General features: G+C 51.5%; 3 protein-coding genes across 3 annotated transcripts; 1 reads left to right on the plus strand and 2 right to left on the minus strand.

Moving 5' to 3' along the window:
• Positions 1-3,046: 3,046 nt before the first annotated feature.
• On the plus strand, positions 3,047-12,968 carry EMWEY_00021530 (hypothetical protein, conserved; the record flags this gene model as incomplete). Its single annotated transcript, XM_013480534.1, has 18 exons — positions 3,047-3,192; positions 3,305-3,511; positions 3,691-4,625; positions 4,733-5,278; positions 5,410-7,743; positions 7,843-9,356; positions 9,485-9,877; positions 9,991-10,111; positions 10,223-10,380; positions 10,512-10,683; positions 10,803-11,003; positions 11,109-11,360; positions 11,476-11,595; positions 11,723-11,934; positions 12,037-12,121; positions 12,227-12,431; positions 12,523-12,650; positions 12,814-12,968. The coding sequence occupies 18 exons, from the start codon at positions 3,047-3,049 to the stop codon at positions 12,966-12,968; spliced, it is 7,884 nt and encodes a 2,627-aa protein (XP_013335988.1).
• Positions 12,969-13,588: 620 nt separating this feature from the next.
• EMWEY_00021540 (hypothetical protein, conserved) lies at positions 13,589-14,944 on the minus strand (the record flags this gene model as incomplete). The annotated part of the gene is made up of 1 exon (XM_013480535.1): positions 13,589-14,944. One exon carries the CDS (start codon positions 14,942-14,944, stop codon positions 13,589-13,591), a length of 1,356 nt encoding a protein of 451 aa, XP_013335989.1.
• Positions 14,945-16,446: 1,502 nt separating this feature from the next.
• On the minus strand, positions 16,447-25,132 carry EMWEY_00021550 (peroxisome biogenesis factor 1, putative; the record flags this gene model as incomplete). Its single annotated transcript, XM_013480536.1, has 14 exons — positions 16,447-16,735; positions 16,820-16,947; positions 17,087-17,181; positions 17,308-17,365; positions 17,505-17,651; positions 18,118-18,199; positions 18,499-18,630; positions 18,774-18,943; positions 19,248-19,406; positions 19,686-19,801; positions 20,169-20,475; positions 20,941-21,105; positions 21,401-21,543; positions 21,703-25,132. 14 exons carry the CDS (start codon positions 25,130-25,132, stop codon positions 16,447-16,449), a joined length of 5,421 nt encoding a protein of 1,806 aa, XP_013335990.1.
• Positions 25,133-26,575: the final 1,443 nt, after the last annotated feature.

Consider the following 26,575-nt stretch of genomic DNA (forward strand, 5'->3'; position numbering starts at 1 on the left):
AAGTGGAAAATATTTTATCCTACCTGCCCTACTACAAGCTACTCGTGTTGCGCCAGCCCCGCCTGCGAGTTGCCAGCTTCACGCCAATCGTTGGCATATATTGATGCAAGATTCAGAGCGCTTTCGCCTACAAGAACTTAATTTTTTGCTCGCAGGTATTTTTCTCCGAATATGGGGCAGATCGTGTCAGCTGGCTATAGGAGGTCGCGGGTCAGCGGATCATAGCATAACTAATGCGGCGGGCCCGTGCACGATCGGTGACTAACCCAAAATGTCTTGACAAATTTACACACATTGAATTTATGTACTTGAGCCAGATGCCTGCACTGGTGCACTGCGGTTCCCACGGGCGAAGTATTCCCTGCTGGGTTAGTGCAGTGTAGCATAGTCTGTGCAATGCTGGCAACTCAGTCGGACGTCGGCAGATGACCTCTGACGCAGCCCTAATAGACCAACGTCACGCAAGCAGACAGATTTCACAACTATCCACAATGCCGGTGCAGACGACCAATAAGGCCTGCTGCTACTGATATGCTGAGCTACCTCATACAGTGGGCAGCACAAAGAGGGCGATACGGATGGTGCTTTGGGGTAATTAATATAGTATGTGCGTCGGCTCTGTTGGTGTTTGCACCGGTTCTAGGGTAAAGGCGGGGGTTTTCATTATAGTTGTGGCTGGCCCAACCATTAATTTGCCCGTAGGACCACTGCGTTACGTATGTTGCTATGCACTCACGTTCACCAACCAAATATGGAGAGTTGAGCATGAATATAACTTTGTATTACATGCATAGGAGCGTCTACTAAGCCCAAGACCGCCGTCAGTTGCAATATATACGGAGCACCTGTTGCAGTTAGTTCACAAAACAAGGTTACTGCTCCTCCTGCTTTCTGCCATCGAGCATAGAAGCACACGAACGAAGGGCTGCTATAAAGGGGCAAATGGTCCGAGTGACCGGGTCTGCAGTACCTTCTGTTGCAATTCTTAAAGCAACTGTAACCCCTGGCCTAAGCACCCACATACCTCTCGGGGTGCACCAGTTATTTCGCCTCCTGGAGCCCATTACCCTACAAATATGTATAGGCGCACCTTCCTCTGACATTCCATGCATGATGTGCCACCTTTCGCTCTTCAAAAACCGCACGCCATTGTACTCTGAGCTGCCTACAAGGAGCGTTGCGCTTCTCGACAAAGAAGCATTAGTCGGGAAACTTGAGTGCATACTCGGGTTTCTCGACTACTCTATTTAGGGAATGAAGCCGCTGGCTCTCGCAATAACAACCAAAGGAATCCACAGAGTTGTGCTTCCTTGCATATGATAGAGTGCATTGTACAACAACCTAGCTTAACACGGACTAAAGACTGCGTAGAAGAACTTGAAAGCAACGAACCCAAAGTGCAAAGCAGTTTCCACTGTAGCACTAAAAACACAAATACTGTTTAAGTCAATAGCTTCACACGATGAAAAGTGAAGAACAATACGGAGGAGAACATTCGTGTGAAGATGCACACTGCGCCTGTGGCTCCCGCAACACGTGATCCTCGCATACGTTGCAAGGGAAGAAAAATAAGCTTCCGTTCAATACGGAGTACTGAAAAATTTTAAACAAGTTAAATCCTCTGGATCAAATCAATGAACCGGTCCGCAGCTTCAACGTAAACGACCCTCACTTCCAACGAAGGAGCAGAGGAGTCTCACCGGTGCGTTCGCTACAAGTTCGTTGCCTGCTGCAATATTCCTTCTGACATTCCTGCTCTGAATGCAGCTATGGTCCTTCATAAGTACAATTCGACAACAGACATAGTCTCTGAAAGCGGTCACGCACGCGAGCACCCCACGGACCATCAGCCTCCAGTACCCGGTTGAGTCCAAGGGCGACACGAGTTGCTGCATTTATATATGACAATGCGTCATCAGCAATTTCAGCTAAAACACATTTCTTCGTGAAATGTAGCAGATACCCGACAAGAGCACACCTCGAGCCGCGAAACCCTCCAAAGGCCACACCACCGGCCTTCGACAGGCCCACGCGGTTGCTCCTGCTATGATAGGGAGTTGCAACATTTCTCTCTTCACCGCATTAATCAACTTTGTATTCCCATTATTTTCATGCACACATGCTAGTTTAGGGAGCAAATTCATAGTGATTGCAGACGGGTACCAGCAGCATTCGTGGCTTGGCCCGTGCACCGATGGTGCAGAAAGCGTTGCGCTTTTAAATGCAGAGGTTCATATATTGCTTAGATATATCCTTACGATGATGTCAACATGCAGAAGATAGAATAATATTTGTATCATTGCGCACCCGACGTTCTCCTTTGTCGTCCGTGGACGTCGTCCTCCCTGCATGGCGGTGTGCCGCAGGAGCAAGCCGTGGCCAGCCGGGCCAAGGACAGCCCGAAGAGCTTTCAACAGCGTCCTGCTCTCGTAACACGTCTGTTCATAATCGCACATATTAAGTACTTATCAGCATAATTAGCACAATTGAAACTTGATTGGCTTTTTGGTTCTTCAGGCGCGTGCTGCACTCGCGCCGTACAGGAACAGTGCTTCCTGTCAGTCTTCCGCCTCCTGTTTTAGGAGATACGGTATCAACTTCCTACTTGCTGAGGACAAACCTCCAAATGACTTGCAAAGATGGTGGCGGGAAAACGTCAGTCTCGGCACCCTTGTCCACAAGTTGTGGCAAATGTGTAGCTGGACCACAGGAAACACAACATTGGCAGCAAACTTTTCATGCGACTAATGCCTTTCTGTCTATGTTTCTGCTTTCGTTTCCGTTCTGAGTGGTCTTATATGAGTCTGTGATGACACGCAAGTGGGATCTAGGACAAATGCATTCGTTAGACCTGCGTGGCATGGATATGTACAGAAGTGTAGGCGGTGCTCGCTCCGCCCACATCAAGTTATGACTCTATGTATGCCATATTTATAGCATACGTAATCTTGTTTATGTTGCATCCTGTGGAGTTGAGTGCATAGAGGGGAATGAGACCGACTTACAGATTGCTGCAGCAAGGCGTCTGGGTTCGCTGTTCGGTATTATGTTGTCTTCAGTTAAGAGAAGCCCGGACGCCGGCGTGGCGACCGCGGTACAAGGAATCATTCAACACCAGAAGTTCAAGCGCATGCTTCTTTTTGGATTGCGTTCTTTATCAGATTTCTGCAGTCCCACCAACCAGCTCTACCAGTGAGGCTCGAGGCGGCTGGCAGGTGTCAGGCAGCATTACAAGCCATTGTGCCAGAAACAATTGCTTTTTTGGGCATGATTTATTGGAAGTAGAATTTTTGTGAATCCTCAGGGAAAATGCCCAAGATGCAATGGAAAAAGGAGTACTCCCTGCTATGCAGACGGCAGTGGAGACTTTCCCAGATGACGAAGATCTCATGAATTGCTGTTCGAGAGTCATATGGGCTATGTCCGACGCGTGTAAGGAGGAAATGGATGCCAGCCGCATTGCAGTTCTGGCCACTCATGGAGGGCCTATTTGCCTCGCGATTGTCAACAGGTGAGCTCGCATAGGGCAAACTAAAGACACGTTGCTACAGCCACACGTTGGTTGATTAGGAACATTGCTGCTAGCTGGATAGATCATTACTAACCTATTGAACTCATGAACGAAGAGGAGCACCACCGAGTTCCAGGTTTCTGAATCATCGCAATATGCTCGCATGTGGACATTTTCAGTTGTCCAAGCGAACCCCAGACCGTCTCTGACACGATGACATTCGTTGAGAACATGCACAAGGTGGGGAGCCCCCTGGACGGTGGTTCCCTTGCTCCAGGACTGCTGGCAATCTTTTCGAAGAAGGTGGACATGAAAACGGCATCGCGTGTTGCGGCGGCTCTTGCAGTCGCCACGAATTCTCCTTCAGGAGCCCAGGCAGCGGCGGCGGCGGGGGGAATGGGCCAAGTTTTAGAGTTCTGTCTTTCGAATGGAGATATGTCTGAACCAGCAGTCCAGTGTGTCGAGTCGGTTTTCGACGCCTGCAAGCATATGGCAGAACAGGGCCAGGCGCAGCGCACAATGTTGGAGCAGTGTATTGGCGTTATGGACAAGTACAGGAGCAAGAAGGGAGCTTTCTCAAAGGGGTCAGCAGCTCTAGCGTCGATGATTGGTCCAGAGCAGTTGCAGCAATGTCTGGCGGATCTAAAGTCTAGCTCCCCCGGCTCGCCCAAGCACGACGAAGCGTTGACAACACTTGGATCAATGTCCTACATATCGTCGTTTACGGACGAGATTGTGCGTGCTGGAGGTATCCCGTTGTTGTGCGAACTCATCAACAGTGGCCTAACGCAAATAGAATCAAATCCGGAGAAAATCTACAAGATGATCGCGGGGGCGGCAAAGATGCTTGCGCGCATCGCCTCCAATCCTACTAACGTGGATTCGATGGTGCAGTCAGGAGCAGTGGCCACCCTCGCAACTGCTGTCTCGTACTGTACAGATAATTTAGAGTGCCTGGGAGCTCTTTGCATGGCATTAACGCCTCTTGCTGCACGTGAAAGTCTGGCCAGCGAGATTGTGCAGTACCAGACATTCGCGACTGTCCTTCCGTTGCTGTATCAACACGTGGAGAACTCTGATTTTGCCCCCCTGGCTATGGAACTCGTTGCCACCGGTAAGGACTGACGCCAGCCCAGTCAACCGAAGAATTGTAAAGTTGGGTAATGGGAGGGTGGACTCAGCGTTGCCTACTGTGGTCATTAACTGTGAATTTACGCGCAGGCTCTCAGCACGCAGAGCTCCATCAACACATGGTGGCAAACCTGGCAGTGGAGATATGCGCGATGTGCTGCAGCTATCATTTAAAAGATACCGCCTTTCAGGCGAACGCTATCCTGTCGCTTAACCGCTTGGCCGGGAACTTGACCAGCGTCCGTAGTATCCTGGAGTACAGCGGTTTTCAAGGTGTTAATGCATCAATTAGGGCCAACATCCAGGACGCTACCATTGTTCAGGGGGCTGTGCAACTCTATGAGCAGCTTTCAAAAGTGGCGGATGCAAAAACGTACATGGCCAACAATGAATGCGTCGATGCTGTGCTAGAGGCAATGCTCGAGCACGAACAGAATGAGGCACTGGTGAACTCCGGTGTCAACTGTTTGAGCGTAATCGCAACGGAGGATGACTGCAATCGCCACCTCAGTGACCTCGATACAGCTATCCAGACAGCCAGGGGGGATCCTGACCGCGCTTATCGTGCACTGGCTGCGGTTGCAGGTCTTAGTCGCGTCAGTCATCTACGGCAGTCTTTCGAGGCTAGGAATGCTGGTATGTCGGTTACTGGCTTCTTTTGCATTGCTGGAGAGCGATTGTACACGCAGCGGTAACTCCATTCGGTTGTAACCGTCTAGTATCAAGTTTGGGCGACGGTGATTCTTGTGTGTGGTTGATTCCTTCAGCGGAGGTGATTTTGAAGGGGATTCAGAGCTGGATCGACGGTTCACGTTTTGAGGGCCAGGGCCGCGTAATTCGTGCAGGACTCAAGACTGTCAAGATCATCAAGGTGAATGGTGACGGAGATCTTACCCCTGTTTTAGTGAACATGTGCGAAATTGCATGCCTTCCTCCAGTGAAGCGCATTGTGGAGCTGGAGGAACCCGATGACAACATCTTGGTGCACTGCACAGCTGGTGCACGGGACGTAGCTGCCACCGGCAGGATCGCCAAGGAAAACATAGAGCCTGCAGTAGAGGCATTAATGAGGGTAATGCGTAAATACGCGGACAGCCGGCGTTCGCAGATTAATTGCCTAGAGGCCCTTGACTACCTCGCTGTGTGCGACTCCGGCGGCGGCGTGCAAGTGCTCGTCAAGTCTGGAGCTCTAAACGCTGTGGTGCAATATCTCAACAAGTCACCCATGTACCTAGACGCGCAGATCGCAGGATTTACCGTCCTAGCGACATGCGCAAAGATCGACCCGTCTTCAGCAGAAGTCATGAAGAAGTGTAATGTACTATCTGCCTTGAAGGTGGCGATGCGCACACACTCCAAGAGCAAAGAACTTAAGAGGACTATCGCGCCTCTCTTGGCTTTGCTCATGCCTGTTGACGCTTTAGAACGAGAAATATCCGAGAGAGTTGCAGAGTGCAAGGCTGCGATGGAGAAGAATAATATGGTGGGCATGCACGAAGCACTAGTTGAGCTAAACGAACTTTTGGTATCCGCTGAGGGCGCCAAGATCGCAGCACGTCTAGGAGTTGGAGGGGAACTGGAACGGTTCTCTAACTACGCCGTTGGGAACAAGTCAGTTGCACTGGCGGCAACGGAGTACGATATTCTCGGGAATGATCTGTATGTTGCGACAATGTCTGAAATCTCGCATGCCGTAGAACAAATGGCATCGGTGAGGACTGGCTGTGTGCACTGCATCAAAACCGGGAACGTAGTGAGCGTATTGAACATATACGGGGCTGTGAATGCCACCGAAAAGTGTGTCCACTCTGAGGAAGCTGCCCTTCATTCTCTGGAGGCTTTGCGGCTCATGGTCAAGACGGACAGGAAGTCGGCGGATGTCGCTTTCGAGAACAATGTTGTTGCTACTTTGTGCAGTGGCATTGACAATTACCAGGACTCAGCCCCAGTGCTTGCAGCGACCTGCGGATGCCTTGCGGCCTTGGCTACGACGCCTTCGCGGGTTGCAGCCTTGGTGGCACAGCCTGACTTTGACAACCTTCTCAACAGGCTTGTAAAGATAATCAGCGAGGATCCAAAGAGGGAAAATCGGCTTGTAGCCATCAAGGCACTCAGGGAACTTGTAGAAACATGCAATGATCCTTCGCTGGCAGTCAAGATTTGCGACGCCGGTGCTGTCAATGCACTTTTCTCTACCATTGAGAACTACGGCGATGACGAAGATCTTGTCCGTGAGGCAGCAACAACCTTGGCACTTTTGGGTGTGCACGATGACCTCCGGCGTTTCTACGGAAATGATGTGCGCGCGCCGTGCATGATTCTAACAGCTGCGATCGACAAGCAGAAGAACAGCGGCGCAACAGCATATCAGCTACTGAGTGTGTTGAACTGCATTACAACACGCGAAGACCGCCCCATTCTCAAGGAACTCGGTGCTATGGGACAGGTTGCAGATGCTATGCGTCTTCATCCTGATAATGAGGATATCACTAGGGTTGGGGGAGAGCTGTTTGCCAAGATGGGTGCGGATGAACAGATCAAGAGCATCATGCTTCAGATCATTTCTACTGTTGAGAGCGGCGACGAGAACACAGTAGCGACGGTGGACGCGCTGTGCGCACAGTTGGCCATGTACCTCGCTGCTCCTCTTGACGACCCAGCAGACGCTCTGCAGCACACGGAGAAGTGCCTCACCTCCCTCACCACGGTACTGCAGATGGCACCGGAAGACCAGCGACTACATGGAAATGTAGCTACTGTGGCACGGAGATTGTGCGACCGATGCTTCGACGATCCTAATGACTCTTATGGAGCATGGGCAGTAGCAAGTAGTGGGCTCTTGCATCAGATGGCAGCCATGATCGCTGCTGGACAGGTTGACAGCAACAAGGGCTTCTTGGTCCCTGGATATCGAGCTCTTGCTGCCTGTGCTGCCAATCCTTATAGCATGCCAACACTTCAAGAGGTGGCTCCTTCGTTTCTCCCGCAAACCTACACTTTGTTGGAAGCATATAAAAATGATGCAGAGACGACTGCTCGTATTCTCGAGTTCTTGAGATATTTTGCAGAGGATGCGAATGGAGCTGCGCTTGTAACACAGAGTAAGTGGCGCACTTTCTCATCAGGGGTTGCTTCACAGTAGGTGGTTTGAACGGTATACTTTATTCTTTAGTGTGTTTTCGTTTGTTGCTTGTGTTCAGACATGAACGGATCTTCGGGAGATATAGTGGCCCTCACCATGCTGTTGATGCAACAGCACCAGCAGAGCGACGCTGTGGTGACCTCTGGAATGTATTTACTTGGGGCACTTGCATACAATGGAGCAGTCTCTGGAGCTGATCCCATCCCGAAGTTTGCGGATGGATCGGCTTTGCGGGAATGCGAAGCCCTCTGTGGTGCGAATGCCAGTCAGGAGCGAATGATTGCATACGCAAACTTGATGGAACGTCTGATCCTTTCACAGTCGTACGCGGACTCCCTTGCGAAGCAGAAGGCCTTGGATAAGCTTGTCATGAGGATGCAAGCAGAAGAGGAATCAAAGAAGCTTCCAGAGGAGGCACGTGCAAGCATGCTGTGCGCCGTCTGCCGGGTATTCATGGCAGCTGGAGCCGCTGCGATGGTTGGCGATATTGAACGATCCAAGGGCTTCGAATTAATTATTCAGGCAATCGAGGACTATCCAGACAATCCAGGGGTCCTGCGCGATTCGTGCCGAGCCCTTGCAGCCATGTCGGCTAGCGATGCCAACCTGGCAGCTCGCACGATCAAAGAGGCAATACCACTGCTGGCGGCTGGTGAGGCGCAGGCAACTATAACAAGTGATGCAGAGTGCGCCGATGCTTACTGCGAGTTGCTGATGCAACTCTGTGGCACTGAGGGAAATGGAAGGCAGCTACTAGCCATAGATGGTGTCGAGGATTCACTGAACAAAATCGACACTCTATGTGACGCTGGTGGAGTAGAGGACGCAGTTGAGCTAAAGAAGAAGACGGCCATGATTCGCCAAGCGATGGCGGACGACCAACCCCACGAGAAGACGTGTAAGGATGTCTACGACCTTTTGAACAGCCGTGTAGCATCGTCACTCTCGATAGCGATCCCGGAGGTCGCAGTCTTACAGGAAGAGCTCGAGTTCGTTTTCAGCCGATTGCATATGTACAATGCCGAAAAACTTGATTGCCAAACAGCAATTGGTGCAGATCACCAGTACGGGAACATGGCTTTGGAGATTTTTGCCACATCCCCTGTTAACTACAAGGCACTTCAGCAACAAGAATTCGTCAAGATGGAACTTTCGGTTATGAAGAGTGTAAAGGATGAAGAAATTGTTCTATACTCTGTTAGGGCTCTAGCTTCAGGCTGCAAAAATCCGCCATGTGCTCAAGATGCAGCAAGGACAGTAGGCTGCCCGAACATCGTAACGGAAGCGGTCAGCAGGATTAATAAGAACTCAAGCATGACAAAAGAAAGGAAGGAGGAACACCTTTGCGCGAGGCTTCTTCTTGTGGAGCGCACTGCTGTCAACCGAAACCTCTACAACAAGACGAACGCTGTTTCTGAACTCATACGTTGTTGGGATGACTACGATGCGGGGATGTACACCACTGCACTGCTGAGACATGTATTCCGCGCAATGAGGCGTATAGTCTCAGATGCTCATGTCGATGAGCTGCTGAAGGCTAACGTGCTGCAGCGATTGATTGCGATAGTCAAGGTGAATATTCGTTCACACTAAAGCAACCCCTCAAGGTCACCGGGTAGACGTGCATGAGGAACTCCTGCATATTTCGTAAGGGATGTGGCATTATTTGTTCCCTCGCGTGGTTCTCTGTTGCGCTGCAGAATGTCAATTCAGATATAGCTCTGCTCCCCGACGTTCTTTTCCTGCTGGGCTCGCTTGCCGTGGTGCCTGAGATCAAGACCAAAATTGGGGAGTTGGACGGCGTAACGGCGTGCAACGAATTACTTCAACGATCACTCGCAAACCCACAGGCGACAGCAGTGGTCACCAACACATGTCTGGCTTTCGCGAACATCTGCATTGGGCACAAGAAGAACACCGAGCTATTCCACAAGCTTGGCGGTCCGGATCTGACCGTTCGTGTCTTGAACGAGCGCTGCAAAGAGTATGATGTGTGCAACGCTGCATCAGTGTTGCTGTGCAACTTGCTTTACAAGAATGAGCTAATGAAGCACCATCTGGGTACCAATGGAGCCCCGGCTGCTCTCGTGAAGGTGAGCTACAGCCGCTACACGTGGGAGACTCTTTGAATTGTCAGTATGGCGTTGGTGTAGCTAATTCTGCATTTGGAATAACGCGCGGGTGGTTGGACTGCTTGTATTCTCAGGGTCTCTCAAATTATGACGGTTCTACGGAGCGGTCTGCGATACGCTGTCTGGAGTCTCTATTCAAAGCAATTAGCAACCTGTCCTTATACACGCCCAATATCCAGCCATTCCTGGACGCCGGTGAGCAGCCTTATTATCCATCGCTATCTCGTGAATAAGATGCCTGGACTATTCTGGGGGGCTACAACTGATGGCATTTCAGTGTTGTCTCCATTGCATATTGCTCTGCAGGGATCGAGAATGCGTACAGCGCTTGGCTGAGCAATTTGACCGAGGACTTCCCGGATGCGCAGCTTGAAACGGGTTGCCGTACGCTGGCCAACCTTGTGATGGAGAATGATCCAAATAACATGAGAAAGTTTGGTGTTTGTTTGCTACCGTGCATGCAAGTACGTAGCCGCAAATCCCTGCTTGCGGGGTGCATAGGGCATTGCCGTTTGGAGTTGTCGGTCTTGCACTAATCAATGTAGCGAGGCTGCTCTATTAAGCGTTTGTCGGTTGCTGTCGTTACCTCGTGCAGGTTGCGGGTCAAGGACGCCAGGATACGAAGGCTCTGATGCTTCTTTTAGACATTGAAGCATCTCTCTGCCGATTGGAAGAAAATGCCGTGGCGTTCGCAGACAACGGGGGCATTGAAACGACAATACGCATTATCCACCAGTTCGACTACGACGTAGGATTATTGACTTTGGGTAGGCATTCTTTGGTCTTACAGCTCTTTGCTTAGCAGAAAGCAGTTGATGCTCAACTCGTTGGCCAACACTTTGGTGCAGGGTGAGCTGTCGTAATTGAGTGGACCTTTTGCTTGCAGGAATTCATTTGTTGAGCATCCAGTCTTCACTAATGCCTTCAGTTCAGCGCATGGTGGAGGCTGATGTATTCTCCATTCTCGTCGGGTGCGTTGAGGTTGACGCCGAGGGAAACGAGGTTACCGATCTTGTCGTAGGCGGCCTTCGTTGTACACGGCGCATCATCAGGTCTCAGGAGCTTGCATTCGAATATTGCAATGCAGGTAAGGCGATCGTCAGGTGGATTGTCATGGTGTTTTCCCCCTGCCATGTTTTTTGGGGTATCAGAGCCCTCATCTGGTGTTCTGTGTAATTTCGCTCTCCCACAGGTGGTATTGCAACAGTAGCGAATGTCATTTGCAAGTCGATCAATCAGCCCATGGTGATGCTCGAAGCCTGCCGAGTTCTTCTTTGCCTACTCGCCTTGACAACAAGACCCCAAGAGGAACGGGCAGCGGCGGTGCAGGCACTGCATGAAGCAGCAGCAAAGGCAGCTGAAGAGTCCGGTGCCGTGCCAGATGAGAATGGAGAAGTCCATGAGGCCGAACCTGACCCTGAGGAGCTTGCAAATGCTGCCTATGGTAGGTGATGCTGTATTTTTAGCAGGGTTTCACAGTACTGAAACTATCGTATTTTCTTCGGGTTTTCCACAACCCACAGATAAAGCCAACATGCGCATATGTTGGTGCATCCCAGGCGGTTGGTACCACATGGGTATGGATGAGGTCATGATCGGAGCTATTATACAGGCTGTTTGCGCATGCGCTGGTTCTGAAAGCCATGCGAAGCAGTTGCGCCTCCAGCGCGTGTCTCTTGGTAAGCATCGTGGCACGAGTTTCTCCACTTGCCGCGGAAAAGCAGTGTTATGGTGTGGCTAGCATGGTTTTCCCGCGTTTTGTTCACTGCTGTCATTTTTGTTCTCGTGATCCTCATTTGTTCACAGGTGTAGCTGCATACTTCGTATCGGAGCAGATGGGCCAAGACTCTTTTGTTGGAAGTGGAGGAGAACTCATGATCATGCAGGCCCTCAATACTTTCCCCGGAGAGATGTCTCTTGCACAGCTTTCATGCATCATTGTCAACTCAATTGCCATGACATCGGGAGACATGTATGAAAGCATCAAGACAAGGGAACTTGTGACGGCATTCAAAACAGTGAGCTTTGGGTGGCTAGCTTACCTTATGCTGTGCACCGAGAGGCGATGGCGCACGGGTAATTTTTTATGTTGCCGTCATTTTTATTGCGAAATGCTTCAGAGCGTATCAAAAATAGGAAACAAGAAGCCGGAAGAGAAGGCTGTTCGCGATGAGTGCCAGAAAACTGTGGAGGCGTTGGGTTCAAGTGAGTATCAGATATGAATCAGGGGACTCTTCTCCTCCCAAGCGGGTGTCAGTCTACAGTCAAATGGCAATGGAGTGTGTTGTGTTGCGTGCCTACTTGGCTCAGACCTCGACCCTATGGATGCTTTTGCATCAACGGTAACAGAATTGGACATGAAAATCACACAGTGGAGTGTGGACCCTTATCCAAATGGAGTACACGATTTGCCGGTTCACGTGAAAGAAGCACTGCGCAAGGGCGGTGAACTCAAGGTGTACATCGGAGACAAGGATGCAGAGAAGATCAGATGGCGTAGTTCACAAGATCTGAAGTGAGTACCCGATCATGCGAAACCAAGTTCTCCATCGGTGCGGCTCTGGTCTATCTACATTGCGAGTTTTTTTTTTGTTGCATATTTGCAGTTCTTTCGAGTGGAACGTTGGCAATGAAACTGACTGGAACAACCGTGTGCCTATTGTTCGGATCCGTAATGTTGCAAAGGGCCTGTCTCACCCTGCGCTTGTCAAGGCGAATAAGAAATCGAGAAGTGGTAAGCACTGTCCAGAGTTCAATCAATAGCGCATTTGGACTGCCTAAGTTGGTTCCAACCTGTCGATTGTTTAAATGAATGCGACTAGTTGCGCACCTGTACTTGGGTTATTGGAGAATTTTAGTATACTTTTTCTCTGTGACTTGTTCTTTTCTGTATACAGTTACGTCAAAAATTTGTCTGTGCATCTTCGGGCCACCCAACGAAGACAATCCAGCTGGCATTGAGCTACCACTTCGGGCCAAGTCACAGAAGGAGCGTGATCAGCTGGTCGAGATTCTTGTGCAGTGGCGTGATGCTGCTACATACAACTTCTAAGTGCCAACTTTATGTTTCATTTACACGATGACGAGCCTCTGGAAAAGTTTCTGGATGCGCAAGGCATGGCCCTCATGGTTTTGCCGTCGCGCAAGGGATATCTCTGTTAACTTAGCAACTCATAGTATTTAACTAAGGTGTGCCTGCACCCCGCTTTGTGGAAGGCACCTCAAACTGCTCGTCGAACGCAACGCAATTGTTAGTAATTGGATGAAACTACAGTTTTGAGACATGTTTAACACGCGACTGCGTATTAGGCTCCAAACAACCCTAGGGTAGAGGGCATTGATTTCGAGGAGTCGGGTTGCTAAATGAGGCACAAGCAACAACGATACAGGAATTTTTGCTTTCGGTACTAAGCAGCATGCAATAGTTAGTTGATTTTTGTATGAGTTTCGATGGGTAGTAATGTACCATTGCCCCATATGGGCCCGAACAGGGTGGAGGGCATGGCCCCCCATTCACACTAGCCAGTGCGGTACCTTCGTTAAGGGTGCAAGTTCGCATCACATGAAGGCATTGTACCTGCACAGCCTGAGCTGGATGGTAGCTGGAAACGGGAGACACTCTGTTGAATTGCTTACACAATATGCAGGAGTTCAAGCAGGAGGACGCATGCCTCAGCGGAACTGGCCATTCACGTTTTCGGGGAGTGCGTCTAAAATGTTGCTGACGCGTTCCTCTGTTAATTTATCGACAATGGATTCGCTTTTTGGTGGAGGAGCAGAATGAGATTCTCCTTGGACGAACTTAGCAGCACCGCGGGCCGTACTTGTCACGATAGATGTCAGGCCTTCCCCGACAGAGGTGGCAAAAGCAGAGAAAGAGTTGATAGGCGCTGTTTCAGGTTCCGCATTCTTTAGTTGAGTCGACTGTTGAAGTGATGAGCCGGACGGGGAATGAGAAGGCTTGGGGGCTTGGGAGGTGAAGAACCGGCTGAGGAAACCACCGAACATCCCACCCTCTTCTTCCTTCTGGCTAGAGGGTCCCGGGACAGGTGCATGAGTTGGCCTAGCAGTAACACCTTCTTTACCCTGCTGGTTTGTTGGGGTCTTTGACCTGACAACGAAGTCGTTTTCTTTAGCTTGCGGCTTCGCTGCAGTCGCTGAGGGTTCTACTCTAGTATCTTCCTCCACACGCTGGGGGTCCCCTTCTCGGTGAGCACTCGCGTTTGGCTCGGCGTCCGAGAACAAAAGTGCCAGCCAACTCGCTACATCATCGTACTCCGATCGGTTGAAGCGAATAATGTGTTTAGCTTGTGTTGCCGTTTGGAAGAGGAAGGCGTCAGCGTAGTACAACGCTTGCTTAACCTGTTCGGTGTTTACCCCTCTTGCATCGAATGCTGGGGAGAGGAGCTGGGAATTCCAAAACAAGGTGAGAGCTCTCACTGCATAGTCCACAAGCTGAGGTCCTAGGACTGAGTTAAGGTGAGGGTCATCGTTGAGATGTGCCTGCCCCTTTTTATAGGAAGCGACGAGAGAGCTAGCGCCCACCAATCTCAGCAGTTTGCTCTGAGTCGAGCTGGGAGCAACCATTGGATCGCTGTCAAGAAAGCCGAGGTGTCTGCACACTTCGAAAGGGAGTATGCCTAAGCGGCAGTCCCCATAAGCAAGTGCCGGTCCGGGGAGGGAGCCACCACTGACAATTCCTGGGCTTTTAGCGGTCGTCCTTGGTTCAAACGCGTGTTTCATTTCGTCGAGGAGAGCAGCTTTCGTCCTCAGGACAGCGATTGTATTGATAACACCCATAATCTTCTGCCGAGGAGCAAGCTCTGCAAACGGAGTGCAGTGTGACCATCTTAGTGCAGCTTCGCCTCCGAAAGCAGCGTGATTTTCGCCAATTGAACGCTTGGCGGCAGAGACGGCTGAAAAGGATGGATTGCTCTGCTCTGGCACCTTTGCTGAGGCCTCAAGGGATGACCCCTTTAGTGGTAACAATAAATGGAAGACAACGAGAGCTGAAAGTAGCAGCTTCATGTTCCGGGGGCCGAAGAAGCTATGAACGTGAAGACTGTTTCGCCGTAATGAGCCCGAGAAGTAAGGCGGTAACCTCAGTATTGACTGCAAGAACAACACCTCCAGTCCTAAATCGCTTGGAAATACCTGCTACTCGGAATATAGGGAAAGGGAGCAGATCCGCCTTAGTGGAGATGCTCCACTGCACTGGGACCTGTTGGGCGGGCTCCGCAGTTCATTGCTCACACATCAAACTTGATGAAAAAGTTTGCTTGTCCGAACGAATCGCACTCACACCCCCTGATATCCTTTTGTAGACTCAGTGTTGTCTTTAACAGGCCGTTGTTGTTTTCTGGTGGACGGTAGCGACGGGGCCCCACAGACGACGGCGTTGGGCCCTAAGCCTATCTCTGCTCCGCCAGTGTCCGTCTATCTGACTTCGCAGGCATCCGCACTCAACCGGCGCGAAAAAAAGTAAGACACTAACAACTGAATGAGTCATATGACTTATATTTAGGTATTCAAGAGACACTGTTTAACCAGGGGTGCCACTGGGGGGAACGAAAATTCCATTTGTGGGACAGAAGGTCACCTAAAGCTGGTCCACTACAGCAGAACGAGACAGACGTAAAGAAGTTGAGTGTTTCTTTCCGTATAAGTGCGGATTTTCACAAGACACAATAAAATAAAAGCCAAGAAAGCAAACAGGGGCAGTATCTAATCTTTAGCAGGGTACTTGGGCCATTGGGCTCCAATCATCCTTTGGCTGGGCTTCTCCGCATCATAATGCAGCGCGTCAGCAAACCGCTACTGCTAGTACCTTAGTACATAAATGCGCTTCATACCCCTCATATTCAACCGCAAATGTACAATTTTCGAACTACCCATCTCTTTTGCGATGTTCGTTTCTACTTTCTGCACCAGCGCAAATATAACTGCACCCGGTGGGCGCCTGCGAGATGCAGATTTACATTGCCAAGACGGACGGAATAACTAGCTCAAAAGCAGTTCAGAAGCCGAACAAAAAGCCGCAACTGGCCATCTGCAAAGGATGTGGTGTTGCTTTCTTCACGCCCCAAACACCATCACCTCTGTTCTCGATGGGCTTTCAAGTCCTATGACAAACCTTTTGTGTGCTTTTGCTGAATGGTGTTGGCAGCCACACACTGCCGCTACTGTTGCAAGCTTTGGATCCCTGATCTATCTGTCAAGCCTGCCATTTTTAACCCTGCTACCGGGGGAGCACGCAAGCGAGCAGCTGGCCCCGGAACAGTGTTGTACCATCAACGGTATCAACAAAGTTAGAACACATGGGAATCGTAGGCTGCCGATGCCTCCCTTGCTAGACCTTCTAAACGGAACACAACTCTACAAACCAGAAATATCGATGGTTGTGCGACTTCTTTGCCACAGAATAACAGGCGCGTATTTGCAGCCCCTTCTGTCACCATTGAGGTGCAGGACACAAGCAGTAGGAGCCCGTCACTAGCACGTACTTAAAGCTCTAAAAGTTTAAACGCTGCTTACATCAAAGCCACACGATTACCCGCGATCTTTGAGGCATCCCTTATACGCCGGCGTCCCCTTTTGGGAGGACCAGCCACGCCATCTAGCTGGAGCGGCGTCTCATTGCTAGCGAACTGAAAGTTTGCCTCCGCCGCACTCTCCTGATCACTGGTACATATTTTGTGGCCGTTTGCATCCGGAGAAGTGGAACTGAAGCTACAGTGAGACGCCATATCTGAGCCTGGCCCTGGAGCTTGTTGTGTATAAGGGCTGTAGCTACGCGTGCCTTTCGAATCTTCTTCATTTCTGTGAAACCGGCAACCGAAATTTTCTCGTCGTTCCAGAGAAAATTCAGGTGAATTGGTGCTGCCATTCCGACTGTCAGCGAACCTATCGACAGCACCTGCGTCCGGAAGAGCGGAGGAGGCAGAGGCGAATAGGTGTTCAATTGCCTCAACCCGCTCTTGGTATGGCTTGTTCAGGTAGGGAAGACAGTACCGATGATATCGCTGAAGTTCCTGAGATGCCAGCACGTTATGAGAACTCGACTATTCCACATTCATAATTGCAGACTGCGTTAAAAATCAATATTTCCCTGACAACGCAGCTGCGTAAAAACATAGAGCTGGATAACGCAATTGCTCAGGTGTACCGTACCTGCACACTCAGAGAAGCCTTGCAGTTCTGCAAAGCGGCTTCAATGTGCTGCGTAGAAACTGTTGCCCGTTTCAATTCACTGGAATTCTCTCGAGCTGCACCACAAGAAGGGGTGCACCCCCACATGCCCTTTAGATCATCACTGATATTTAACTTCTGCAGCCTATAGAACGGGTACGCCCTGACATGCATGCAAGGGGAGTGTGTCTGTAAGTGCATACTTGACGAGCCCGCAAGAGCCTCCTGAACGGCGTATAGCTGCGCCTGATTTACTGATGCCTGTGGCACACAAGATTGCACCAAAATACGAAACGCACTCCGATTCAGCGCTTGCGTACAGAAGACTCGTTATTTATCTTCAGGGATAATATGGTTTAACAAGTTGAACGAAGCGCTGTCAACGCGTAGCGGCTAGTACCTGAATGTCTGCCGGGCTAAACGTCAATGGAAGCATCGATCCCACGGTACTGATGTCAAAGGAAACGTTACAATTTAGGGTGCTGATCGCTGCTGTTAGCACTTCCATCCTTTCACTGTCCGTTACAGGGAGTCCGCAAAAACAGACCTAGAAAAAAACGCATGCAAACAAATTCACCAAAAGAGCATGTATAGAAAACACAGCGACGCAAAAGGGAAAACCCTCCACGTACTGCAGCACATGCAGCAGAACGCAGCACGCAGCACGACAGACAGCATAACCCCAACATCCACAATCGTCGTGTTCACAGCAGGTAGCTTAAGATGAACGGCCGGGGGCCACCTGCCTTTTCAAATCGCCCAGGGCGCAGCAGAGCAGAATCAACGAGATCAGGGCGAGACGTCGTGGCAATCACAAACACATCCTGAACACAGAATCCCCACAGAGATCTAGCTTTCCGCTGTGTTTTCATTTTATCATAGCCATATATTTCTCCATGTGTCTCTTCGGTAAAACTATTTGGTAAGCCCCTTGCCTATATGCCATTCAAACGACACTTCACAGCACCGCGACTGGCCCGAATTACTTTGCAAAATGGCGCAAAACAGTTTACCTGGCGCTCCTCAATTCCGTCCAAGTAGCATAAGAGCTGGTTCACCACTCTGTCAGTTACTCCTGTGGTGTCGCCTCCACGCCTGTTCGCTCACGCAACGAGCAGAGTCCAGTTTCGCTATGCTTGGTGGGAGAGTAGTCCGAACTTATTATTCAGAATCCCATGTAGAAGCGCCGGAAATGTGTATACCAAAACGCTCAAGGGGCAGAAATGTCGAAGGGACAAATTAACAAACGAACGCGCAAGCAAGCGAACACACACACACCAACGACAACAGGCGAATAGTAGAGCAAAAGGGCGAAAACAACAAAAAGGCAGACACAAGGTTACGAAATACGCCTACTGCCGAGCGAATCGCAAATGATCGGACAAGTGGCTCACTTTGTGGCCAAAGCTTCGATTTCATCAAAAAGAATTGCGCAAGGTTTCGCCGCCTGCGCTCTGTGGAACACATCTCTGACGGCAGCTTCGCTAGCACCGATGAACTTTCCAAGCAGTTCGGGGCCCTTAACGCTGAATGAGGACAGTAGCAGCAACGGATAGCTACCCGCATGCCCAGTGAAAATGGCAATGCTCAACCGCATATATCCAGGACGCCTGGTCTCCCGTGAGGCTAAGGTTCTGCAAACTGGCTCCTGCCTTCGCGATAATCTCACTGAATGCAGCGGATGCCAGCCTCCCCCACAGCGGCGAGAGCTAGATGAGTCTTTCCGCACCCAGGTGGGCCTATTAGCACCACGCCCTGGTATACTGAAGTGCCAGAGGCACTCAACAAAACAGGATACCGTCTCTGAAGCGTCAGCAAATCCTGCAGCTCCTCCTTCTCCTGTAGGGTCCAATCCAAAAATAAATACAACAATGTCATATGCATTATCGTACATAAAGACACCCGAAAGGGGCCCGCTCCACACTCACTTTGTGCAACCCGCCGACGTGGCAGTACCGCAGGCTCGGCCTGAAGAAAACACCGACGTCCCAGATCAACTAGATGCCTAAGAACCCCAAACACTTCATTGCGTGCGCACTACCCTGCGCTGGCAACGCCACTTAAAGACTTGGGATGCGCGCCGCATGGCATGGAGCAGCAGGGCTTGCACCGCTGCGAAACAGAAATCCCAGGGCAGCCTCACGCACTGAATGAACGATTGCCCCTGAGTAGCTCGCGGACGAAAGCCACCCAACGCTGAGCGGAAATGCTCGGCTAAAGTGACGGCTCCGGGTGACCGGCTTGGAGAGGTGCCCCCAGGATCACTTAATAGGCGCTCCCCCAGAGCACGCATCACCAGGGCCTGCGCCAAGCAAACAAAACTGAAAATAAGGGAAAACATGTACGCAGAAAGCATGAATGAGATATGTGGGGGGGAAAGATCTATAAAGAAGCAATGGACAAATTAAGAAACAGAAGACAGATAAAGACAACCGCGGGCCTCAGAATTACAGTTGACATCCACCATGGGGCGGCGGCTACACTGGAACCGTATGCGACGTCAGAACCTGGAGCTGAAACATTTCCTGGCGACGTAAACTTCAGCACAGGGGAGGATTTCAAAAGTGGATAGCAGACGTACATGGATGTCGGTCAGACTGTAGCCTTCGAGATGGTTTGCGATATCCCACATTTCTCCTTCCTCTGCCTCTAGTGGGGTGCCTAGACAATGGGAAACTGCTGGATCGCGCTGCACATCTGGGAAGAGGTGGTTAGCACAGCAACCGTAGCTCTTTATTACAGGCCTTGGAAGGGCTGCATGAAGCAGACTCCGTAACACTTCAAGTCGGGCGCCAACAGCAGCTGCATGTACAGACGCAGCGCAGCTCGAGGTAACGCGGTAAACATCGACAACGCAAAGGCACGGCTCCATGAGGTCTTCACATATTATATTATTGTACACTGAGATGTACATACGTGCAATAACAGAAAAATTACACGCGGCGCCTCTGCCAGTCAAACTGTCCCCTTTCCCCTCCCTATGGGAACTTCGGTCTACCGGCGTTTGGCGGGGGTCTCTAGGCTGCCCTGAGGGTGGGTATGGAGATTGGCTTGTCTGGCTTACATGTATCGCAGTGTATGCGTACGGGGGAGCATCCGAACAGCAGAGGCTGAGAGAGAAGGGGGTGTAGCGCCGAAGCATCAACTGCTGTGGCCAGAATTACAACGCGTCCCGGTGCAATCCCTTGTCCCCTTGATGAGCTGTAGCAAAGATCTTCTTTTACACCTACACAGAGGCTTGATCTGGCACTGCAAACTCCTCCTGAAACCCTTTCGATAAGGTCGTACAGATAAGCAGAAATTGTAGCCCCCCTGGCCTCCGCCACAGTAGGTCCACCGCCTCCCTCCTCCGCCGAAAAGCACAGGACGTCCTATGGATGCACACGAAAGTCCAGCAATCCCCTCCCGCTGGTACCTTGTTTTGCCCCTTGTGGCACTCGGTGGCACTTGGCCCCCTCATTGAACAACACAACACAGAGCCCCCCACAAACCAGTTCAAACGAACAAACTGTTCCAAACACAGCACATGCCATCGGAGCTGTTAGTTTGCTGGCCTTCTTTTGCCTCTACACCCACCGAAAATATATGAAACAACTCAACACCAGCTGCGTAAAGGCTATTTCTGAGGTACGTTTAAGGGCAAAACGTAGAGCATCTTTGTGGGCAGCACAGTGTACAGGCACCGACCAGATCGTCCAGTACAAGCACGGAGGGGCTGTTGGCTTCTGCGGCGTCGAAGGCCGCTGAGATGATTCGCCAAATTGAAGCTGAAGGAATAGTCTCCCGAGCTAGTAGTCGACAATGCAAAATCAAAGCTGCGGCGCACAGAGCCCCACCCCACACAATAATTCCTTGGGCAGGTGCAGCACATGCCGGCAACTGATAAGGTCAGGCGCCTTCCTCTCTCCTTGTGCCTTACTAAACACTCCGAGCTGTCGCGTCACGTCGATGCAGACGGATTTGCACAGAGCAGACCGCCCGCTGCCCCGAGGGCCGCAGACCTGCAAAGCGCATGAATATCGCGAAATAGCAACGAACAATACCCCTGCAGCTCACTGCCCTCATCATAGTAGGAGACAACCAATGTCAACTGACAGGAAACCCACGCCCCTATACATCGCACCCCGCCCTGTTGTGGTTCGCTTTCAAAGCAATGCATTTGCCGCTAGCCATGCATGGATCTTCCAACCCACGCAGGTGCATGCAGATGCTAGCAGTGGAACGTCATAAGCCTTCAAGACTTGCGTTAACCTTTCTCTCTTCTCCCTCTCCCACTTTGTGTGTTTCTGCACTTACAAGCAGCGTGCAGTAATCGAGACTGTTGAGGGCTCTGGTAAGGTGCCTCTCAAGTGCCGTGCCACCCCCCGCGGGGACAGCATCGAAATGTCCATGTGCTGCGTTCCTGCCGGAGCTGCGCACCGCCCCCAGCCGTCTGTACACTGCATAGGTGCATACAACCCGCAGCGCACCATAGTAGCTTACGGCATGCATCCATCTATGCAAGCATACATGCAACAGCTAAAATATGCATCCCTGAAGCTCCAAAACCACAGCACAAAGGCGGCTCGTAGACGGATACCCGCAGCAGATTCGCTTACCTGCTCGGGTCAGAGCTTCAGGGCAGTCCCCAAAAGCTCTTAATCGTGTGAAGTCGGGAAGAAAGGGCCCCTGAGAGCAGCTGAGAAGTAGCAGTGGAGCCAGGGGGCCTGAAGGAGACACCTGGTGGATGCCGGGCATGGCCTCCAGGATCTCCGCCACAGGCGCCTCCAAGCAGCCTTGCTGTAGCAGCTGCAGAAGCTGCGTGTCTGCCCCCGCGCTGCCATCGGATGCAGCGGCCAGTGCAGATGGGCCCCTCAGCCAGACAGATGGGGGGGCCAGCCACCAGAAGCGACGGGCTGTCTCGATGGCCTGCGGGTTGAGTACAAACTGCTGTTCCTTCACCCCATGGATTCGGGAGCTGTCGCTGTGCTCCTCGGTCTGAGGCCCTGTTACAGGGCTGTCTCTGCGTTGCTCCAAGCCACACAGCGTCTCTTTGGGAGACGGCAAGCTGCCCATCTTTAAGGGCAAGCAGATGTCTCCAGCTGTTGTCTTTTCCTCCCCAGGTCCAAGACACACGACGAGGGGACGGGTAACCTCCGCCGTAAAGCGTCCCTGCCGGATAAGGGATCTCAGCGACGAGTTTAAAAGCACACAAGCAAACTCCTCCTTTCTTGCAGGAGTGTCTAAGGCGGAGAAGGGCTGGCTCGTGTGCAGTGGTGCAACAGCCAGAGGTACAGCAGCGCTAAACAGAGGAAACAACTGCTTGGGGGCCTCGCCGGTATCCCCCGAGGTCGCGCGGGGGAGCTCTCCTGAGTCTGCTGCATTAAATGATATGAGAACATCCACAGACACCCGCACCAGTCCGCTATCGTCTGCCTTCATCTCTTGCCACCCTGGGGCCCCAGGCGGTCCCGCAGAGCCTGCACGGCTGCTGTCCCGGTTCAGCGATATGCAGTCGTGAAACACTGTGTCTCTAGTCTTCTTCCACGAAAGGGGCCCCCAAAGACTCTCGGCAGAAAGCTCCTCCACGTCGCTGCAGAACTTTGCTAAGTGGGCCCACTCGGGTGCCCTCAACACTCGTGGATTCGCTAGCAGTAGGTGGGGGCCCGCCAGAGGCAGGGGCTCCTCCAGTTGTGGGGATCGTTCGCTGTCTCCTGCATCCTGTAAGCTTTGGGGGTTACTGGCTAGTTTGATAGGCGCGCCTTCTTTACATCCATCTGCTGCTGAGTCTGCATTTAAAGGGACATACAAGTCCCCTAGGCCCTCCTCGAGCTCTTGCAACTCCTCCCCAAGCCACGAATCCACCAAGGGGCCCCCAACAACAGGGCCCGCTTTGCCGAACGAGGAGACACCTGAAGCGGAGCCCTGGGGAGGGGCCTCGCTGTCCTCTGTAGACAAGCTAGAGCCCTGGGTGGTACCAATTCCAGTGAGGAGACCAACAGCAGCCGACTCTATGCCCTGCTGCTGCTGCTGCTGTTGTGGTTGCACTTGCTGCTCGCGAGGTGCCTCTGCTGCATTGCACGTGAGCAGTTGATTCATGTCTTGAGCGTTCAGCATAATATCGACGCGGACAATTGCTCCATCCCACAGCACGTGGCCCAGAAGGGCGCTAAAGGCACAGACGGCGGCCTCTAGATTGTGCTGCCCCTCCCGATGCTCAGCGTTGCTTTGAAAATCGTCAGCAGCAGTAGCACCAGCAGTTCCTGTTGCAGATGCGGGGTCAATACTAGACGAAGTTTTCGTGTTCGAGAGGGAGAAGAATGCTTCGAGGATTCGGGCCGAGCCGTCTTTGGTCTGCAGCAGCGCAGCAAGGAGAGCAGCAGCGACAGTCTCCTTTGCAGCGCAGCCAGTCAGGCTTCTGTGTCTGTGGGGCCCTCCTCCTGGCTTTTCCATGTTTCCTGCTGCTTGCGGCTGCACCACAGCAGAGGAGACAATCGGTGTCAGCAAAAGGCATGCAGGGAGGGTCGGCAGCTGCAACACAGCCTCCACAGTGACACGACTGCTAAGGCACCAGCCGTAGAGACAGCGCACGAAGGAAGGCAGCCGTATGCATCCAAGGGGGACATCCGAAGCAGCAGCAGCAAGAAGCAGCGCAGCACCTCCGTTCCAGCTGCTGCTGCTGCAGTTCTTTAAAAACCCCTCCCTCGAAGGACCACCCCTGACACACACAACCACTAGACCCTCTGCTGCTGCGGCAAGCTCCTCTAGCCTAGCAACTGTCTCCTCTGTATCCCACGAGGGACATCGGCTTCTGATTGCTGGAAGCAGCCACTGCTGCTGCTGCTGCAGCGCCTCCAAGTGAGCAGGGTGCAGCAAGCACACATAAGGCCACGTTACCCTGTCCTTGGGTTTCTCCTGGGAGCGGCAACTGCAGAAGCAACTAACATCTACAGAGCGGGGTCCCCCGTGAGTCTCCCCAGTGTCCTCAGTCACCTCCTCGGGCATGGGCAGTACCCTCACAATGTCTCTCCTGCTGCTGCTCGTACTGTTGCCTTTATTGGGGTCCCACTTTTCTGTTTTCTCCGCAGCAGATGGAAGGGCCCTGCGGTAGGCAGGTTGTGCCAGGGGCCTGACATGCAGTTCTGTGTTCTGCCTGAGCAACAGAAAGGGGGGCCACATGGCGGGTCCCTTTTCTGCTGTACCTATGGGACCCCGTATGTCCCCTCTGCCTGGAGAGGAGATATCCCTCCCCCCAAGTTGGGGTGTACATACACGTAAAAAGAAGGGTTTAGGACTGTTGCGGAGCCACAAGGGAAAGGCCTGATTCGGCACACATAGGGCTATCTGCTGCAGTACCTCCTCCTCAAGAGTTGCTGCATGCAGCTGCACAGCATCCCAGTCCTCGCGGCTTAAAGGCGCCACCTCGACTGCAGTAGGAAAGCAGCTGTCCGCAAGCTGTTGCTGCTTCTGTTGTCGCTGTTGCTCTAACACGTTTACGTGTACTGCAGCAATAATGACTCGCTCTCCTTTCTTTAGGCCCAGCGAAGAGCACAGTGCAGTAGATATACCCACATAGACTGACGCGGCGAGACTTTCCTCATCCTCTGCTGCTGCTGTTGCTGCTGGTGTTGTTGCTGTTTTCGCTTCTTCTAATAAGGGAGCCTCGGCAGGGCCCAGGCCTGAGCCTAACCAGCCCACATACAGCTGGGGGGCCCCCACAGATGCCGCAATGTCTGCTAGAATCTTTGGCGGGGGCCCTATGGTGTCACAAAGGGCCTCTGTCTCTCGAGTTAAGAGTTTCTGCAGCTGCAGCACACGACAGAAGTGCTGCTGCGGCCGCCACAGAACAGTAGCAGAAGGGGGGCCCTTGAGCCGAACGAAGCAGCTGTGTACAGCAGGAAGGGGTACTATGATGCCTAGGTGGTGGCCGGATACGGGCACCTGTCGCTGCTGTTGTTGCTGCTGCATTTGCTGCTGCTGCTGCTGAAGCTTCTGTTGTTGCTTCTGCTGCTGGGGCCTGTGAAGCAGACGCATATTCGACGTGATCATGGTGCCTGAAGGGCCTCATATCGCTAGCCAAGCGCAACAGGAATGCAAGGAGAGTATTTAGGGCCCCCCGGGGGGCCCGAAAGGTGGAAGACAGAGAGCACAGGCGAAGGGAACGTGCAGATGAAGTGAATGAAACATTAATAACCTTCTTAAGAGGTGTTTTTCGGGCTCCGTATACAAATTGGATGCATGGATAAAACGCGGGGGCCCCGGGGCCCGATGCCAGGCTCAATGGGCCCCTCAAGAGAGCCCGATAGAAGAGTCTGCTTCCTCTATAGGTGGAAAAAATATCTAGACGTACATACACCTAAAATGAGGAACAACTACTGGCAACTGAAGACCGCTACTAGAGAGAAAGTAGAAGAAGGCTGTTGGCGAGTTTGCTCGTGGCTTACGTCTTGACTGTGGTTAATAAATTGTCTTCTCTTAAAACTCGGCAGGGAGGAGAAAAGAAGTATTTAAATATAAAAAGAACAACAAAAAAAGGCTGTTTCACAGAAGAAGATCTAAAAGAAGTGGCAGACAGATGGGAGGCGCCTCGCTCCCCCAAGCAACTCCTCTGTGATCATCTCCCCATAGGGCCCTGCCCCCAAAAGGAGACCTCGGGTGTCCGTACACAACATAAATGCATTGTTTACACATCATGTCTTATTCCTACCATAACTAGACACACACCAGTGGCAGGACCTGCTGAATAGCCAACCCTCTAGTTTGACACACCAGGAGACTGGTAGAGAGAGCAGCTAGCGTTTGTGTGTAGAAGGAAACACGAAGAGGCACTTATGGGGTTCCATTCCACACTTGCCTGTGTGGCAACAGCAGGTGCAGCAGCAGTAGTAGTGGTAGTAGTATGTTGAGGCGAAAGAACACCTCATCTCTACAGACTATGGGTGGCCATGCACCGTAATAAGACAGACCAGCAAAAGGAGACACAAATATAAACGCCTAACTATATATCAATGCTGCCTACTCTTACTCCTACACCTCCCCTAAAGAATCGTCTTTTGTCTCCCTCTGTTGGCCTCTAAAGAACCTTCCCCATATAAGAGGCATATGTCTGTAGACTAGTAAGTAAGCACTACTCTATGCCTCCTAGCTACTCATCTGCTTCCTTAAACTAGATTTGTAATACATTTATACATCTACGTATTTGTCTCCTTTTGCATCGCCGTGTCTCCTTTGCTACCCGACATGAGGAGATCTACTGCGGTGTCTTCTTTACTCTTCCTCCCTACAAGAATAACCCCACAGTCTCTCTCGATGCTTAACATAATCATCTTATATTTTGCTTAAGCGGAGAGAACAAATATAAATATGCAAATGACAGCGCATGCACATTTGCATGCGCTTGTTGCTGCTATTTCAACCCAGCCGTCAGCTGTTCCTACACCCCAAAAAGAGGCAATATATATATATATATATATATATATATATATATATATA

Source organism: Eimeria maxima, genomic scaffold (assembly GCF_000499605.1).
Source record: "Eimeria maxima Weybridge genomic scaffold, Emw_scaff203, whole genome shotgun sequence".
Taxonomy (NCBI): Eukaryota; Apicomplexa; class Conoidasida; order Eucoccidiorida; family Eimeriidae; genus Eimeria; species Eimeria maxima.